Source organism: Lethenteron reissneri, chromosome 22 (genome assembly GCF_015708825.2).
Source record: "Lethenteron reissneri isolate LAM-NWPU_2019-01 chromosome 22, ASM1570882v1, whole genome shotgun sequence".
Lineage (NCBI taxonomy): Eukaryota > Metazoa > Chordata > Hyperoartia > Petromyzontiformes > Petromyzontidae > Lethenteron > Lethenteron reissneri.
The window spans coordinates 10,142,458-10,159,581 of NC_083800.1; the positions used below are offsets into that span (position 1 = coordinate 10,142,458).

A 17,124-nucleotide genomic window follows, 5' to 3' on the forward strand; every position below is an offset into this window, starting at 1 on the left:
GCGCAAATGCTGGATTAAAGGGCAAGGCAGCTGTGGCTCTGATATTTTAGTGCAATAGGGGCCTTTCAATTAGTTAATTACATAGCTGCACGTTTCAAGTGGATATCGGTGTTAATATTTATTTTTTATTATGCATAAACAATGTCTTTGAGTCATTCTTTTACATTCACACAGACATATGTGTAGTTTCTCTAAAATACCATATAATGTGAAAGTTACCTTTGGGTTACTGATCGCTGATTTACCAAGGGAATGCTGCAGAATGCACGACTGTGTTGCCAAATATCAACACGTGTCCCTATGGTACTCTTCTAATGGAAAATGCAAATCACACATTGCTTTTTCAGTGCAAAGTTGTAAAACTTCCAATGGGTTAATCAGCCACGACACTGTTCGCAAACTGTTTTGAAACAATTCACAATGATGCTTCTGAATGTGCTGATATTAAATCAAAATGAGATCTGCAATTTAGAGGAGATGGATGGGGGAGTGTGAGTGAAGTAATTGTGTGTACGTGCGTACATTTCTCAATTACGGTATCGATAAAGTGCCACGTAAACAGAAGCCGTGCGTTTGATGTTTAATGGTGGCGGTGATAATTCCTCCCACCGACTCTCTGCGGAGGGGAGACTTGTGTGTGCTCTTCATTGAACTCGGGACAATTAATTTTTCGTCTTTATTTTTACTCCAGCGCGTCTGCAAATTATTCCAGTAGCTGATTGCTTTTTTATTTTTCGCAGCATTCCACACGTACGTATGACCGAGGACAATGCATCGGCGATGACTATTAAAACGAAGTAATTTAAGAGCATTGTTCTGTTACGTGTATTGCCCGCCTTGTTGCTGATGTGTAGTTCAAGTTTGGATACATCAGCACAGTGTCACAATGTCAAAGTGATGGCAACAGATATATGAAGAAGTTATTCCCCTGTGCTGACTGGTTGAAATGTAATGCTTCATATCTTTAAAAATGTAAGAACTGCAGCCTTCAAATCCTGAAAGAGCAACACAATAAATCTATATTCAGCCTACATGATGGATGATGTCATATGGAACAATTTATAACCCGTCAGCCAATGTGTTCAATCTTTCGTTTTTATGCATTTAAAAAAATTCAATTTTGTTCTAAATGTGTGTTAATAATAGTAATTCTATACATATGTACAACAGCTTGTAGAATAACTTCTCATGCTGATATTTCATTTGTTTTTGCCCCATCGTATTCGGAGATAAATTGTGCCTTCGTGAAATCACATTTTAATGTTAATATTTACAGTAACTTTAGCGCAATGCTCATTCGTTAAATGTGAGATCCCAGCAGTTACGTTAATTTAATTTATTGAACAACATTTCCAAGAGTTTACGTTCTATATAACTTGTACATTTAGCCATCAGCGTTGACCAATACACAGAACTGCATTGTCCTAAGTCTGCCATTCTCCCCAAGTCTCCCATGAAAAAGAGAGACTTGTTGTGTTCTAGACTTGAAGCTTTCGTGACTGCAAGGAATCATATTCTTAGGTGTTTTCGGTAAAGTCACGTAGGTAAAACATCAAAATTAATAATAAAATAATAAAATAAAATAAAGATCACGACGTTTCGGAGGCAACACAAGTCTCCGTCATCAGGTGGGACAGTCACAGCCAGATTAGCTGCATTTATTATTTTATTAATTTTGATGTTTTACCTACGTGACTTTACCGAAAACACCTAAGAATAAGACTTGTTGTGCTCATACCTGGCTATATATGAAACATGAATGAATGAAGGAATAATATGGGTTCTCACACTGTTACAGTATATTGCAAAAGTGAATGGCGTAAATATGATTTCTTCAAAAATGGGTCAACAATACACCTCAATTCCACGACTTTAGAAAACGTTACGCTGGAACTACTGGCTTTTTTATTTGAATCTAGCGATCACGATTAATTCTGTTCAGGTTGAAGCAAACAGCAAAATAATGTGATTGTTAGATGTTATTTTAGTCCAAGATAATGTCCAATAGCAATCAGTCTGTGACCTTGAAAAGTATTTCTTGTAACAACACTTCAACATCTATTAGAGTAAAACTGTGGTCAGATGTGCCCAAAAGTCCCTAAAAGTGCTTGGAATCGTGTCTAAGTCAAGGAAATTCACTAAACTGGTCTCTAAAGCACTTGTTTCAGTGCTCACAAAATAAATAACATTTGGACGTGTATGATCCAAAACTGTGGATTACAGGCACTCATCTACTTACGAACTAGTTAGGTTCCAGAGGTCTGTAAGTTTGATCTATTCGTAAGTCCAACTTTACTCCTGTCGATTCCAAACATGTTGTACAGCATGTAGACTAAACACGGGGAATGGATTTAAGCGTTGTATAATCTCCTGGAGATGTAGATGCCACTGGTTCTTCATGTTCTGCAGATGTAGATACCCCCACTGCCATCTCATTATGCGGCAAATGAACTTATAACTCTCGATTCAAACGGGCAAATGGACATACAGACGAGTTTGTTCTTATCTCTGAAAGATCGTAAGTCGAATATTCGTAAGTAGAGGAGTCCCTGTACATTGGTAAAAGGTACAGCACTGCAATTGCATGCTTACACAACTACTGGCAGAAGAGCCTCCACCCCAAGATTGTTTTGTCGATTCTTCCACTCTACCCAGATACTTCTGAAGGGGTGACAGTACCCACATGTTATGCCACACACAACGTTGCCGATCAACCAACTGTGTGTGTACCCATGTATACTCCTCATGGGGGCTATGGCTGCAAATATTTGTACATCCATACTGTACCTGTAGGTAAAGAGCATCACCAATCTAACGGTGTCTTTATTTTTTATACATATAAAAAAAAACATTTATTGGCGTGATAGATATAATTTGGTATAGAAATTAATGGCACGTTCATAATGTGCACTCTCCAAAATCACGTTACAATTGTTAGAAGATGCGTGGGATGTTTTTGTATTGGCTTTTCTTTTTAACAACAAAGACATTAATAGGCTTAGTCTACGTTCATGGTACAGATTTATGCCTGGTTAAAGAAAAAGGAATGCCCCAAGTTCTATAATATTGAGCCCTTCTAATGGGATCATGTACCTTCCGCTAAATGAAGCATATAGTGAACGCACATTAACCGTAATGTGTACAAAAGGAAACTACTAACGGTTGTCAGTGCTAGTTTATCATACAATAATTTACAACTTTCATTCTTGGGTGGCCATTGTAAGTGTTACACAAGCGAGGATTGAAGCTAAGCTCTGTTTAAAAAAAAACTGCTTCAGCATATTCTTCTCAGTAGGTGGCTAAGTGGACGCGCGCTCAGAGACTCGCCTCAAAAGCCAAAGTTTACCGATTTAAACGTTTGGCTTGACCTGTCCGCTAATTGTGCTGTAGGTGTCGTGTGAATAATGTCGGCTTATTTTGGGGAAGTTTGCACCAATTTCCTGCCCCCCCCCCCCCCCACAGTTTAACGGGATTTTTTAAAATCCTTTATATTAAGTTCGCTTGCTTGCTTGCGTGCTTGCGTGCTTGCGTGCTTGCTTGCTTACGACCGTGCAAACCTTTCGGTCGTTTTTAAACCCACTTCCCTTGATCCAATCGAGCTGACATTTTGCACACAGACTCGTTGTGCGAGACAATTAATGTTCGTGAAAATTTTTTTCACTGTTTAGGGAAAACAAATTAAATATTTAATTACCAATTGTTTAATACTTCAGACAATCATCTGACCCATAGGTGGCAGCCATCTCAAGCCAGAGGACGAGAGGACTCTAGCCGCCACGCATATAAAGGATTTAGAGTGAAAAACTTTGTTTTTACGGGTTATACTTATATATCCAGCCAATCTGTGTGTGACTCGTGGTCAGTCACTGTCCGGGATTTGGCCCTGATTGTCAGCCAGCTCTGCAGTAGACTCGAGACAGAGAAGTTCTCTATAGCAGTGGTTCTTCTTTACCTGGGGTGCACGCACCCCCTGGGGGCGCGAGATGCTCTTTCTGGGGTGCCAGACATGGCCAGATTTTTTTAGAAGGTAAATCGTCGAAAACACAAAATTAATCATGGGCACGTAAGCACAACGACGTTGTTTCATCAAACCCCTATGTATTTATTAACATACATGCATTTATATCTTTGGATCTTGCGGTAAAATCACGTAGAGGGGAAATAATAAAATAATAAAAATATAAAACAATAAAAAAATACATGAATTTATTTACGATTGAGAACCGAAGGGGTGCAGGCTGCAGTAAAGGTTAAGGACCACTGCTCTAGAGCTTCCAAGGCGTGATCGTAGTGCCTTCAAGGTAGCCGTAGTTCCTCCTGGTATCACGATCCATCGTACAAAGCCAGGGCATCATCGAACACCACGATCCGTGGACACAAGCTTGGGCGTAGGCGTCCCCTTGGGCAAGCCAACGCACGGTCAGGTTATGTACTGTGAGAATTGGAAGAATACAAAATGTTCTTATTATTATCGCCTGAGTTGAATTGCTTTCATGATTTGTGTATGGGAAGTGTGCTCGTAACTTTTTTCTCGCCACCTAGTTTTGAACAGACTTTTGTTTTAATGAGCAGTGGGAAATCAGAACTGCTTTGTCTGGTATGTGAATATAAACGTAATGGAATTAACTAATAATAGCGATAGAAACTAATACTGTACTGCACAGATATGCAATATATATGATACCCACAGAGTGAACGTGAAGACCACAGAGTGATTTGTCATATCTTTTAAAGACCTCTCGACCTAGTGTGACAAATTTAAGTTAATTAAAGTACTGCTGTATGCCAGTGCATAGTGACCCTATTTGCTATAATTAATGTGGGAATTAAACACGTACTGAACTTTAGCTCGAATGGCTGTTAATGGGAGTTCCGTGTATTCTTCTGGCAGTAGTTACATATCACTGGCGGGATGTTGGTGCCCTTGATAATATCTTCTTCTTCTTTATCCATCAACCGTCTTGCGATTGTCAACGCAGTCGCATTGCATCTCCAACGTGCAACTCGTCTGAGCATTACGGGAAGAACAATTCTGTTCGTCATTATTTCACGGGTAATTCTCGATGGCTGATGACGGGCAATGATAATTTAATATATATAAAAAAAATTGTGAGTGTACGTTTGTGCTGAAATATAGTGCAGAGTTGTTTTCTTGTCAATTTAGGAGTGGTCCACTTCCTATTTGGATAGAAGCCATATTGGCTGTTATGCCGAGGGTTTCACTCAGGTGAATGGCAAGAAATTATCTGCACATAACGTTTAGAACTGTAGAACAGTCGGTGCAATGACAAAACGGCTGAATAATTAATACTGCCATTAACACGAACTTTTCCTCAAGTAACACAGTTCGTTCTCAGGGGTAAATCTGATCTTGAGTTTGCAGCAAACGTGATAAGAAAGTTTCGTGAATTATACGGATAGAGTGCCTATTTTACAATAGCATTTCTCAACGATTTCTAAAAGTGCAGCAGTGATTAAAATATATCTCTCCGGAGACTATAGGGACATGAACACACGACTATCTCTGCTACTTTATCCCCCTTATTTGGCCAGAGTGAAATTTGAAAAGGTGAATCTTGAAATGTTTATTATTCACAAAGAGAAGAACATTGGTGCCAAGAAACTTCCTTGACTTGACCGAGAAGCACAACGCAAGATTGTCTGTCGCTAAGCACTGTTCAAGATATACATCTGAAGTATAATAATGTGTTTTATAAAACACTGACATTGTTTGGTTGTTATCATTTGAAGTTTTAAAATACCTTATCGGGGTAAGGGTGGGTTCTATGACAGTTGCAATGAAGATGCAGCAAACTAAATCTACACTTGTATGTCGATTACTTTTATGAAGAGAGGCATGATCTGTATGCCGGGTGACGTACCTACACCCCCCTAGGTTAACTCAGACGTAAATGGGTCCTAGCTGCAGTGTACACGTGCTGCATGCAATCCATAGCTGTATATCTCTACTGAAAAATAGCAATATTGCTCAATGGGCCTTACCTGGTGAAATAAAAATGTATATATTTTAATCATCATCAGCAGCAAAAGAAGCAGAAACATAAACAAAAATATGTAACAAAACGAATATCTCGATTTAAAGCTTTCGTGACTGCAGGGATTCATATTCTTGGTTCTTTCGGTAAAGTCACGTAGAATGGAAATAATAAAATAATAAAAATAAAATCATTAAATTCTCACGACGTTTCGATTGCAACACAAGCAATCATCATCAGGTGTGAAAACCACAGCAAGAAATTTTAGAAAAAAGTGGCGTTTTTTTCTTAACGTCAGCACCACGGACAGCAACTGGCGGTTGTTCAGACGGGCGAGTCCATCTATGCTCCAAATGGAGGAGGGGGGGGAGAGAAGGAGAATGGAATGCGGTCTGAAAGTCACCCTAAGCGTGAACACAATCAATTAAGACCCGAAATGGTGTATCAAATCCTTACAATAATTGCTAAGCCAGAATCCATCTTCTCGGTTGAAATTGTCTCTGTGTTTGTATATGTGGATAGCCTCATGAAAGAATCTCTCATGGTAGCCAGATGGCTTGCAGAGAACCTCTGTCTTGGAGAAGTCAATGTCATGTGAGCCCACTGAATTATAACAGTGGTCTGCCACGGCTAAGGTGTTGGTCCTACCGTGTCTTAGGTCTGCTTTGTGTTCACGGACGCGGTCCGAGACATGTCGTTAGAATTTTATTGTTGAATTTATTTTATTTTATTATTTCCCTTTTACGTGACTTTACCAAAAGAACCAAGGAAACGAATATCATTAACAAAATAATCATCATTGCAATCAAATAAACAACATCATCACTATCCTATCATAGGCATGAATAATTACTGTCGTATTCTGCATCTGCATGTGTTCCTCCATTCCACCTTTTACCAGAAAGTTTTGGTCAACAAATGTTGCTTTTTTTTTGCATAACTCAGGCGCTGCTGAATATGCACGTGAATTTGTGAGGAACGAGCCGTCAGGAGCCATACATTTAGTACGTACGCATGGAGGGGGGTTAACCCAAATGCGTACGCTGATAATGTGCGTACGCATAGGAAACGTGGGGGGAGGGGGTGAAGCCTCGATAATAATTTGTCTACATCGGCCTTCAAATGAGTTAGATAGTCCAGCGGTGGACTGTTTGCCTAAACACGTTAATATTATTCATCCTTGATCATTTCTGCGTGGATTAAATATCGGCCGTTCTATAGGATTCGGAGGGGTGCGTCAGGCGGTACGTACGCAGGTGGGGGGGGGGGGGGGTAAAAAGTCCGCGTGCGTACAGGGAGGGGGGGAGGGGTCAAGTTTTGACAGATTTGTGCGTTACTTAATCAATAGATGGCCCCTCACACGCTCAGGGCACAGCCCAATTAACGCGGTTCTGCACACCATGGGCAAGTTGCAGTGCATTTGTTAATATGCGAAAACATTCCAACATTGTGGGCTCCGGTCCGAGCCTCGCCAACTTTGGCCAAATGTCCCACAATTGTGATGGAAGTAGCGGTGGAATGGGGTGTATTTTCGCATGGGATTGGCCGTGCATGAATTTTTATGTACAGATGTGGGCCGGTTTTCCGTGGATCAACAAACGAAGACAAATCATAGGCGCATTATAACGGCTGTTAAGGAAAGATAATGGGCTTAGCCCCGACATTCCCTCTCAATGAGATGATGGCTGATGGATGGAATAGGGGTGACGGTATGTCAGCCATTGGAGGGAATGTGGCTGAAGCGATGGGATAAGCTCACGTCCGGAACCGAGGTGCATTGCGGCTTTGCAAGATGAAGGAATTGCAATGACTTCATCCAGCAGTGGATAGATCATGGCTTGTGATTGTAAGGTAAACATTTTGTATGAAGAAACAAAAATACAGTCGACGGCAAGACCACCTTTACCACCTGAAGGCAAATTACTTGCCTGTAAACGACAGTATATTGACTGTGATGTTTGCATTTCTCCAAGTAATTTACATTTTTCTTGTTTATATTTCCTGTTTAATTAGGCCAATATCATTAGTCGTTTCTACTTAGTGTGTTAATGATTTTAAGCCGTAGCATGAAGTGAACGAATTTCCTCGTGATAAATGTAAAAGAGTATGGATAATGCCAGCAGGGTAAACATTACAGCCTTGCATCACATCCTCATTTACATGTGCTTAGTCAGCAGAATCTATCCAGACCATTAACCACGAATGTGTGATCATTTTGCAAAAAATAGCCATTAGGCAAGCAAATGCTTACAAAAGTCCACATACTATATATCATGCATTGCATGGTGATAATATGTATAACATGTAAATATAATTTATGAAAGTGAGATGCTGAGCTTCATTTTCAGTATAAAATGCATATTATTAATATGTAATCTGCCAGCCAATGCAGTTAGAATTTAGAATTTTTTGTGAACGTTAAATTTGATTTATGCAGAGAAGAACTTTCTCTTGATACGGAACAAATTTATTTTCAGTCCTACAAACGAACAAGCGTAAACGTGTGTGTGAATAATGGGGTGCTTGCATACCAATTAAAATGTGGGTGTGTGTACCTACGCGGGTCTGAGCAATAAACAATGTGGGGACGACGTGTGCAGTGTCACTGAAATTGGAAAGGGTCCTTAAAGAAAGGCTCAGATCGTGGTGTTATGCTCCACAGAGTGCCTTTGGGACACCTCTGTTTGCTACTGACTTTACTGTTCAGCAGAACTTTAAAAAAAATAGTTTGATGGCCGGTACTTCTTTTGTACCATAAGTCGTCGTGAACTTATCCTGCAATCGATTTTATTCTTGCTGATTAACTCTTTAATATGAGCCAACCATTATTATTGATGGTAATGTGAGCACTGTACAACATAGCCTAAATGTATGGTTGGTTGTACTATAAACCAAGGAGTCATAATGACCAAATTTCATATCGATATTTAATTTGCTTCATAAAATGTCTCATAATCCTTGTATTTATTATTAACGGTCATTTGAAAAAAGATCAAAACGCAAATCAGAATTTGTAACCTGCTAAGGTTTTACGGCCAAAAAAATAACCTGCACATAATTTTAAAATAACAAATGGAATATGTTTGATGGTACATTCAAACTATACATTCAGAATGATTTTAAATGTGGCAGCTGGTTAGGAAATATCTTAAGGATGCAATTGCATTTCAGACTTTCATTGTCTGTTTTTGCTGACTTTTCAAATGATGGCCCTGCCGGTCGCGTGCTATTTTCATGAATTATCTCACTCTTTATGGATATTTATCCGTTTGGAATTTTGTCGCGATGTACACTTGTCAAGTGGCGCAGTCTCTAAGAGGTTCGGGGGAGGGGCGGGGGCGGTGATATAATTTGAGGTCTTTTGTTTTTAAATCCTTTATATTAAGTTCGCATGCTTGCTTGCTTGCGTGCTTGCTTGCTTACGACCGTGCAAATCTTTCGGTCGTTTTTTAACCCACTTCCCGTGATCCAATCGAGCTGACATTTTCCACACAGACTCGTTGTGCCAGACAATTAATGTTCGTGAAAAAAAATTCCCAAAATTTTACACTTTTTAGGCAAACATTTTTTATTTTACATATATTCAAATAGAAATCATTCATCGCTTTGGCTGAACGTCACAGTATAGGAGCCCAGAGCGTGACACCTCCACAGGCCGTGGCGGAGTAGCGCAGTTGGTAGCGCCCTCGCTTCCCATGCCAAAGGTCGCGGGATCGATCCCCGCGTCCTCCACAGGCGAATATATTTTTAAATCCTTTATATTAAGTTCGCTGCCACGCATATAAAGGATTTATAGTGAAAAACTTTGTTTTTACGGGTTATACTTATTTACCATGCTACAATCAGGACAGTTTACAAATTCTGAACGGTTCAGAAGGTTACATTGCATGTAATGGAAATGGGCTGTCATAAAGTAAACCCAGGAATAAGCAAATGCAGTCGTGGGCAATTCTGGTTTCTAATTCCACTGCCGACCTTTTTATTTACTTTCAAGTACCTTTTCTGTTAATCACCAATGAGATGATCTCACTTTCATATTTGTTCAGGCCCGCACTGAATAACAATTTTTATGGGAGATTTAGTCATGTCCCCCCCCCTCTCCCCCCTTAATAATCTGAGAGTATAGAATGATATCTCTCCAACAGTGTTGCTATTACCGGTCGATGAAACTGCAGTAATTGAGATTAAAAAGGTCCTTTCCATCCACCCTCGGAAAAAATGTCCCCCCACCCCGGAATTTAATCTCATGCAAGGCTTCCCAAAAGGGACTCGAGATGGCTCAGTAAATGTTGATTGTGTGCACGCAATGATTGTCTTCCTCTTGAGTTGTTTTATGCTGTGAGATTATGTTGTGGGTGAGCAATCAAAACTTTGAATGTTGAGAAGGCATGCAGCGCTGTCATTTATTGCTTCATTCATCAACAAAGTAACTTTCAACGTCAATAGATATACAAAGCCCCCTTGTAACATGTGTCGGTACACTCTGCAGAAATCTGCTACGAAAAACATCGCTTTGGTCATAAATACGGATTGATTTTCACGTGCACGATTCCACGTGGGCATAAGCAGATTAATTGATTCTCGTTAATGAATTTTGCTAAACATCACGGGAGCTGCATGGAGTACAGTGCCTCTACTGTAGTCTGCTCATCTTGATTGTGCAGAATCTTTACGGTGGGATGTATGTTCTTTAATTGTTTTATACATATTTAAACATCATGTTAATTGGTGAAATTGTATAATCATTATTGTCATTATTGGTTTCGTATTGTCTAAAATCCAATCCAAACTTCGCCAACGGTGCCAGATCTCATCGACTGATCAATCCTGATCGATTCTGTGGAATCGTGGATCACATACATCAGTTTCACGTGGAATCATATTTTCAGTACAACTATCATTTTGTCATGCCAATTTTTTATACAGTAGTGGGCGATGTTGCGGTGTAATTCCAATTGAGTAATTTGCAGGTATTTTTTTCAGTATTGGAATGTTTAATCAATATCAGCTACATTGTATAGTTTGTTTCGGAGTTGTTCTGTGGATAAACTGGTCCCTGTTGGAATGTGGAATTTCCATCTCTGGCTCAGGGCCACGAGTGCAAGAGAGCCCTGAGAATTGAGATGCCTCCACCCTTGTTTTTTTTGTTTTTAAAATAAGTTTGTTTATAGTTTTAGAATAAAACTTCATTATATATTTAAGTTCCTTTTGTGGTCACATACTGGGCATATATAAAAAAAATTGATTGCTATGGAAATAAATGGTAGGAAATAAAACAAAAACATTTGTTACTCATCTTTTCATGTCCTTTACTGTTTTTATTTTTGATAAAAGCATACTTTGACTGATATAATCTAAAAATGTTGAATACATACAGTACAAATGAAAGAGTTATAAACGTATTACATCCATTGTTAGCAATTAAGGGATTATAAATAACCAATGTTTTTTTTAGCAAGCGTTGTACACAAAACTTATTACTTTAAGTGAACTGCATTTGGCCTCCGGTAGGAGTAAAAATATAAGGTTAAATATAATGTACATTTTTAAAACTTTTCTGGTTTTCTTTCAATTTACAATTTACAAAAGGGTAGGTGTACATAAATAGATATGGTATTCACACACACACTGACCCTCGAGATCTTCCTGGTTGTTTGGTTTCCATTTCTTTTTGCCCATTTAAGCCAAGCTGGTGTTGTTGTGATTGTGTAAGCGCAGTGCATAGGCATTGACTGCAAATCTACACCAAAGTTCTTCAGCTGTATGTCCAAAGGTGACCAGCAGGAGTCTTGGTATTTATGAGATTGATTGGTCCTTTCGTTGGTGACATCGCTTGCCACTGTGCTGTAGGCAATGGCCAAAAAAGGGCTCGAGTTTAAAGCGGGTCCATTTAACATACATTTTTTGCCTCGGGACACCATGATGAAATAATTGACACGTTTAACCTGCCCATTAACAAGAGGATCATTAATCTTGTCAAGGGGTATTGGTAAATGCACTCCCCGTGTTTGAATTGGAACTACTGGCAATACAAATAAAGCAGATCAATCACAACATTAAAAATGCTTTATCTAGCTTTTCATACCATCCAGGACACTAACTCTTCTGACATTCAAAAAATCAAACCAATTTATTCCATCGGCAGCAAATCAGTCCTGTTGTGCTTTAATAACGTAGGTATCATATTGTATCAGGGCAAGGCCCTTTCTCTAGGCTGTAGCATTGCTCTAGAAGTTATCATAAGTGAAGTGCTGCTTAGAAATAGCAAGTGCCCTTTTGCAATTTGGTCCGTTGTGTATATATATATATTTTTTCTGCTTTCGCCCCACGTCAAACGCGAGTCGAAGTCTACTGCCACGAGGGGACGAGCGTCGGCAGGAGCAAGCCTCTCTCGACGGCTCACGGCCAATCAAAGGTCCTGCCAATCATGCCGAAGAACCGCCGGTTGTGCTCTCGGAAGAAGGCGTGGAGGAGGCGCACCACATCGGGCCGCACACTCGGGTGTGGCCGCCCCTTGGACTTGTTGAGGCAGCGCTCGTGCGTCTGGTTGCGGAGGCAGTAGAAGCCACGCGTCGCGTTGAAGTAGAAGTTGTCGGGCCCAACGTGCGGCGAGAGGCCCAGGAAGCGCTCCACGCGTCCCACCTCGCGCGGCGGATCTTGCACCAGCCGGTCACCGTCCACCACGTGGATGCGCTGCGCAGGGAAGTGCGCGAGCCAGCGGAGGAGGTGCAGGTCGTACATGCTGCGCTGCACGGCCTGGTAGGCCAGATTGACGCGCCCGTCGCGCACCGCCATCTCCTCGAAGGGTCTGGTGGGCTTGCCCCTCTCCAGTCGGTTGTAGTAAACCTGTGGGAGGACCAGAGCAGTCGTTTATGAGATTCACTAGAATGGATTGACAGCGAGATCATAAATCGTTGCAATATTGGAATTCAAATTAAATCCAGCATCTTGCCGCTTCCGTGAGCCAGGATTAGAGCTTTTGCACCTTCAAGCAATTTGTGAATACAAAATGTCTGCAGTAAGAGACCACGACGACTGTTAATATCTTGGGGATTACTCATGTTTGTGTCTTAAAAGATGTGATGGGCTAAGTAAACCCTGGATCGGGATTTGAATTTGTAACCTTTTCGCGGTGCGTACTCAGCCACAGCACCAGCCATATTTTACCACACATACATTTTATATGATCTTTAAATATTCGTTTAATAAATGTCGGTACAACTTTCCAAAGGTTCCCACTGTGAGCTGCAGGACGATAATTGTTTTATTTCACATTTGTCCCGACTCATCTTGATGATGGGGATTTGTTACTTTGAGGTTGAGCCTTGGAAGTTATGCATTGAAAGTTTCTTAAAACGGTTTAAGTCTAGCTTTGTGAAATGTGTCATTGAGCACCCCAATTTATATGCAAAGGTTTTCAATCGACATGTATTTCAGATATCTGCATAGGAAACGTGACTATATTAACTAGATTACCACTTGATAAAATGATGCTATTATTGACTGCAACAGATACTTCTGAACTTAAGATATAACGAGGCAATTTAAAAGAAACAAACTACATCATTGCATAACCATTTCCTACCGATTTCCTTTTTATTCTGATAACCCTACGAAGTCTGAGGACAAATGCAGCAAATGTAATATATATTAATAAAGTGTTGCTCCTAATATGCATCAGAGCACAGTTTTATAGACTTCATATTATGCTAAGTCCTGACCAACAACTTTTTAACAACCTTATTATAGCATTATTTATTATCATCGCTGTGCTACCGAGTGAGCAAACAAGCCTTCGGGATATGTTTTTTTTTTGCTTTTCATGACCATGCGAGGAGAGATATGCGTATGGGCCCAGTGGATTCGAAAAAAATAGCGCCTCGTGCAGAAAAAAAAAGTCCCACTGCCTTTGCAATATATCACGAGAACAGCCATCGGCAAGTCGACAGATACTTCAACTTAAAAAGGTGGCGGGGGGGGGGAATAAAATTCCACGCAACATATGGTCACACAATTATTTTTGACCGGAAATATCTCACCCAGCGGGTGCGCAATTTACAGACAGGTTTGTTTGTTTATTCAGCAGTTAGTGGGCATAGATAAAATTACGTGTCCCAAAATAATCAAAGTCGCAACCAATTCACACTTTTGACAGCCGCTTCCCCATCGTAAGCTCCAGGAGAGCTGATGACTCCAAACTTTTTAAGAATCGGGTCAAGGAATTGTATTCACGTTATATTGTAGTTGCACAGTTGGTTTCAGAGTTTGTGGTGACACTTAATAGATCTGCTACAAAGCAAATGTAACTTCTTGTAACCCTGGCCAACAGTGTTCAACAGAACATACAGTCTTGATGTAAAATGTAAAGATATAAGCCATGCAATTGTTTGTTAATGTCACTGTTGGAGGAAGGACCTCCAACTAAAAGAGAAGTTCCCGGTATGGCCGCTCATTCTCCAGGAAAGAAGGGAGGCATCGCTTGACCAGGCCGCTCTGCTCGCTCATCTGGAGTCCCACGGAACGCATTATTAAGGTCACACTCATTACACACAAAGTGCTTGCCACAAATGAACCACAATACCTTGCCGATCTCGTCAAGGAGCATAAGTCATCATGCAAATTCCAGTCATTCTCACACAGGCTTTATGCTAACCATCGAACAAAGACGGTCACTGCATGGCGTGCTTTCAGACGGAACTTCTGCGGCCATCTGGAACGCTCTTCAGATATATTCGGAAGCCACTGGAGCTATGCACTTTTCAATGTACATTGAAAACGAATTTCTTTATAACTGCCTTTTGTGTTTAGTTTGTTGTCCTTCCCCTGCACCTCCGATTAGCACGGTTGAGCATGTAGAGTTGAGTATGTACAGTTGCGAAAGATGTTCTACATCCATACACATGCAGGAACTCTGTGTGTTATGACATCTCACTACATTGGGGGATTGCAATGGTATGCGGAGACCTTTGTACGTCAGTGGATAGAACATGGCTGACGATGACATTTCGATACACAGTCCTGTAGCCAGCAGCCAGGATGTAAGAGATTCGAACATCTGTATTATATCGGATCAACGATTGCTTTGATAATGCAATTAAATATCACCAAATAGCTTTTTTTAAATGCAGGCTTCCTTCGTCTATCACAAGGGGGTAGGTGGACAAAATCAGCAACTCCCTCGTACCACTCTGGCCAGACATCTCAGAAGTGGGAGTGCCCACACTTTACGCCACCATCCACGCTGCGGCGTATCCATTTATAATGCCGGGGTTTGAATGAACTTTGCCCATTGTTTCAACTGCTGCGCCAGGAGTTCAAATCGGTAACCTCTGTATTGCAAGTCCAGCGTGCTAACCATGGCAGCTAGCCGTGGGGAATTCATAATTCATTATTGAATAGCTAGGAAAATACAAAAGTGTACACTCCAGTGGAAAAAACAATATTATATCTGACTACACCTGAATTCAAATAAAGGAATTGAGCCATTGATCGGATTGGTTTGTTTTTGCTTCAACTTGGGTCTGCAGACTTTGTTAAACCTGTTGGCATAAACAACTCATGACAGTTTCTGCCCCCCCTTGCGAGGCTAACTTACAATCATTAAACTTTTTTTTTTTGCTATTGAACCATTTGTCAAAACAATTTTGATGGTAAGTGCAGACTAAACTAAATCGCATCAGCTTTTATGTACCACATTATCATATAGACGAGGAACAATAGTATTACTTTTCACGTGTGTATAACAGATATACGCAAGAACACAATGTCAGCATTTCTAAAGTGCTTAACTCATTACATGTTGCACAAAATGCCATGTATCTTTGTGATAATTTCATTGGAAATTGTTATAAAAACACTAAAGTGGAATGTTTAATGGTTTTATTGTACTGAAAAGAAATACTAATAAATAAATGCCGATGTAGTTGCTGTAAGATACAAGATTCAATTCCACTGAAATAGAAATGCATGGGATTAATGTCACATGCTTGGAATAATTCCCAAGCTCATTCTAAATATACCTTTACACTCAGTTCTGTAATGGATGGGATTTCTGTACATTTCTGCATTAAGGTTTTTTTGTGTTTTGGTCAAGTTTACAAATGGTGCCACATACATAAATAAAAACTTTTTTTTACGTAATATACATCTACCCTGTATTATAATGGAATGCATTCTAAGTATTGAGCAATCTCAAATAACATTACTACAGATCATTGTTCACTCTTAAAATAATTCCCATTAAACATGTAATATTACACTGTCCTGTTCTTTTATTTCTTATATTCTAACACATTCATAAATGCCATTAGTTATTTTCAGAAATGGGTCTTATTTTGTACGACGTGTGCAATTACATTTGAGTCTATATAGCATCTAAATGTGACTGCATCTCGAGACGCTCTACATAAACAGTGAGGATACTTATGTTATAGAGACAGGCAGTCTCTCATGGACTGAACTTAAGCAGGTGCAGGAAGTCCACAGCATAGACGGCTGCAATTCCCAGACTATGTAGTCCACGAGCCCGGACTAGATGTTTCACTTGTCTGTATCCCATGAGGTGACATGGTTACTGGGTCCAATATCTTTATGTGGCCAATAACACTGGATTATGTGATAATCATTTGACATTAGGAGATTATCAGGTACTTTGCTCGTATTTGCCGTGTAAATACATTGGTGCGAGCAAAGTTTTGCCACCTTCGGAAGTGGCACTGCTCTGGCCCATGGCCTAGGAGGCAACAGAAGGGAATGAGCACCCTCCAGGTTGTATGAAATGAAAATGTCAGTGGACAATTAAAATGCTAGCCTTTCCGTTATTTGAGGACAATGTCATTAAGGATGTAAATCTCAACGTGCGATGCCAATTACGGTGTTGTAACTGAACGAGGACAACATTTAAAAGGTCACTCGGTTGAACTCAACAGGATGACGTACAAAACATACTTTGGCAACGTTGTACACTAACAACCTTTTTCAAGAGTGGAATGCAAAGTATGGCGCTTGGGTGGCCGCAAGTGGTTAGTCCTGCATCGGATAATTGAGCTGGCACTGCAGAGTTCCTGAATTTTAATCAGGGTGACCATCCAAATTCTCAAATTTCACGTGATGATGGTCTCATTCTTGT

The 17,124-nt window shown here is 40.2% G+C and overlaps 1 protein-coding gene across 5 annotated transcripts in view; it reads right to left on the reverse strand.

Moving 5' to 3' along the window:
* Nucleotides 1-10,206: 10,206 nt before the first annotated feature.
* LOC133345619 (heparan sulfate glucosamine 3-O-sulfotransferase 1-like) overlaps nucleotides 10,207-17,124 on the reverse strand; it is a 293,665-nt gene continuing 286,747 nt past the window's right edge. For 3 of the 5 annotated variants that reach the window (XM_061556548.1, XM_061556546.1, XM_061556547.1), the window contains one exon: nucleotides 10,209-12,842. In XM_061556548.1, the coding sequence (XP_061412532.1) occupies nucleotides 12,396-12,842 (447 nt within the window). In that variant the 3' untranslated portion in view covers nucleotides 10,209-12,395. Of the gene's footprint in view, nucleotides 12,843-17,124 lie in introns of all 5 variants that reach the window. The other 2 variants (XM_061556544.1, XM_061556545.1) reach the window with 2 other exon arrangements.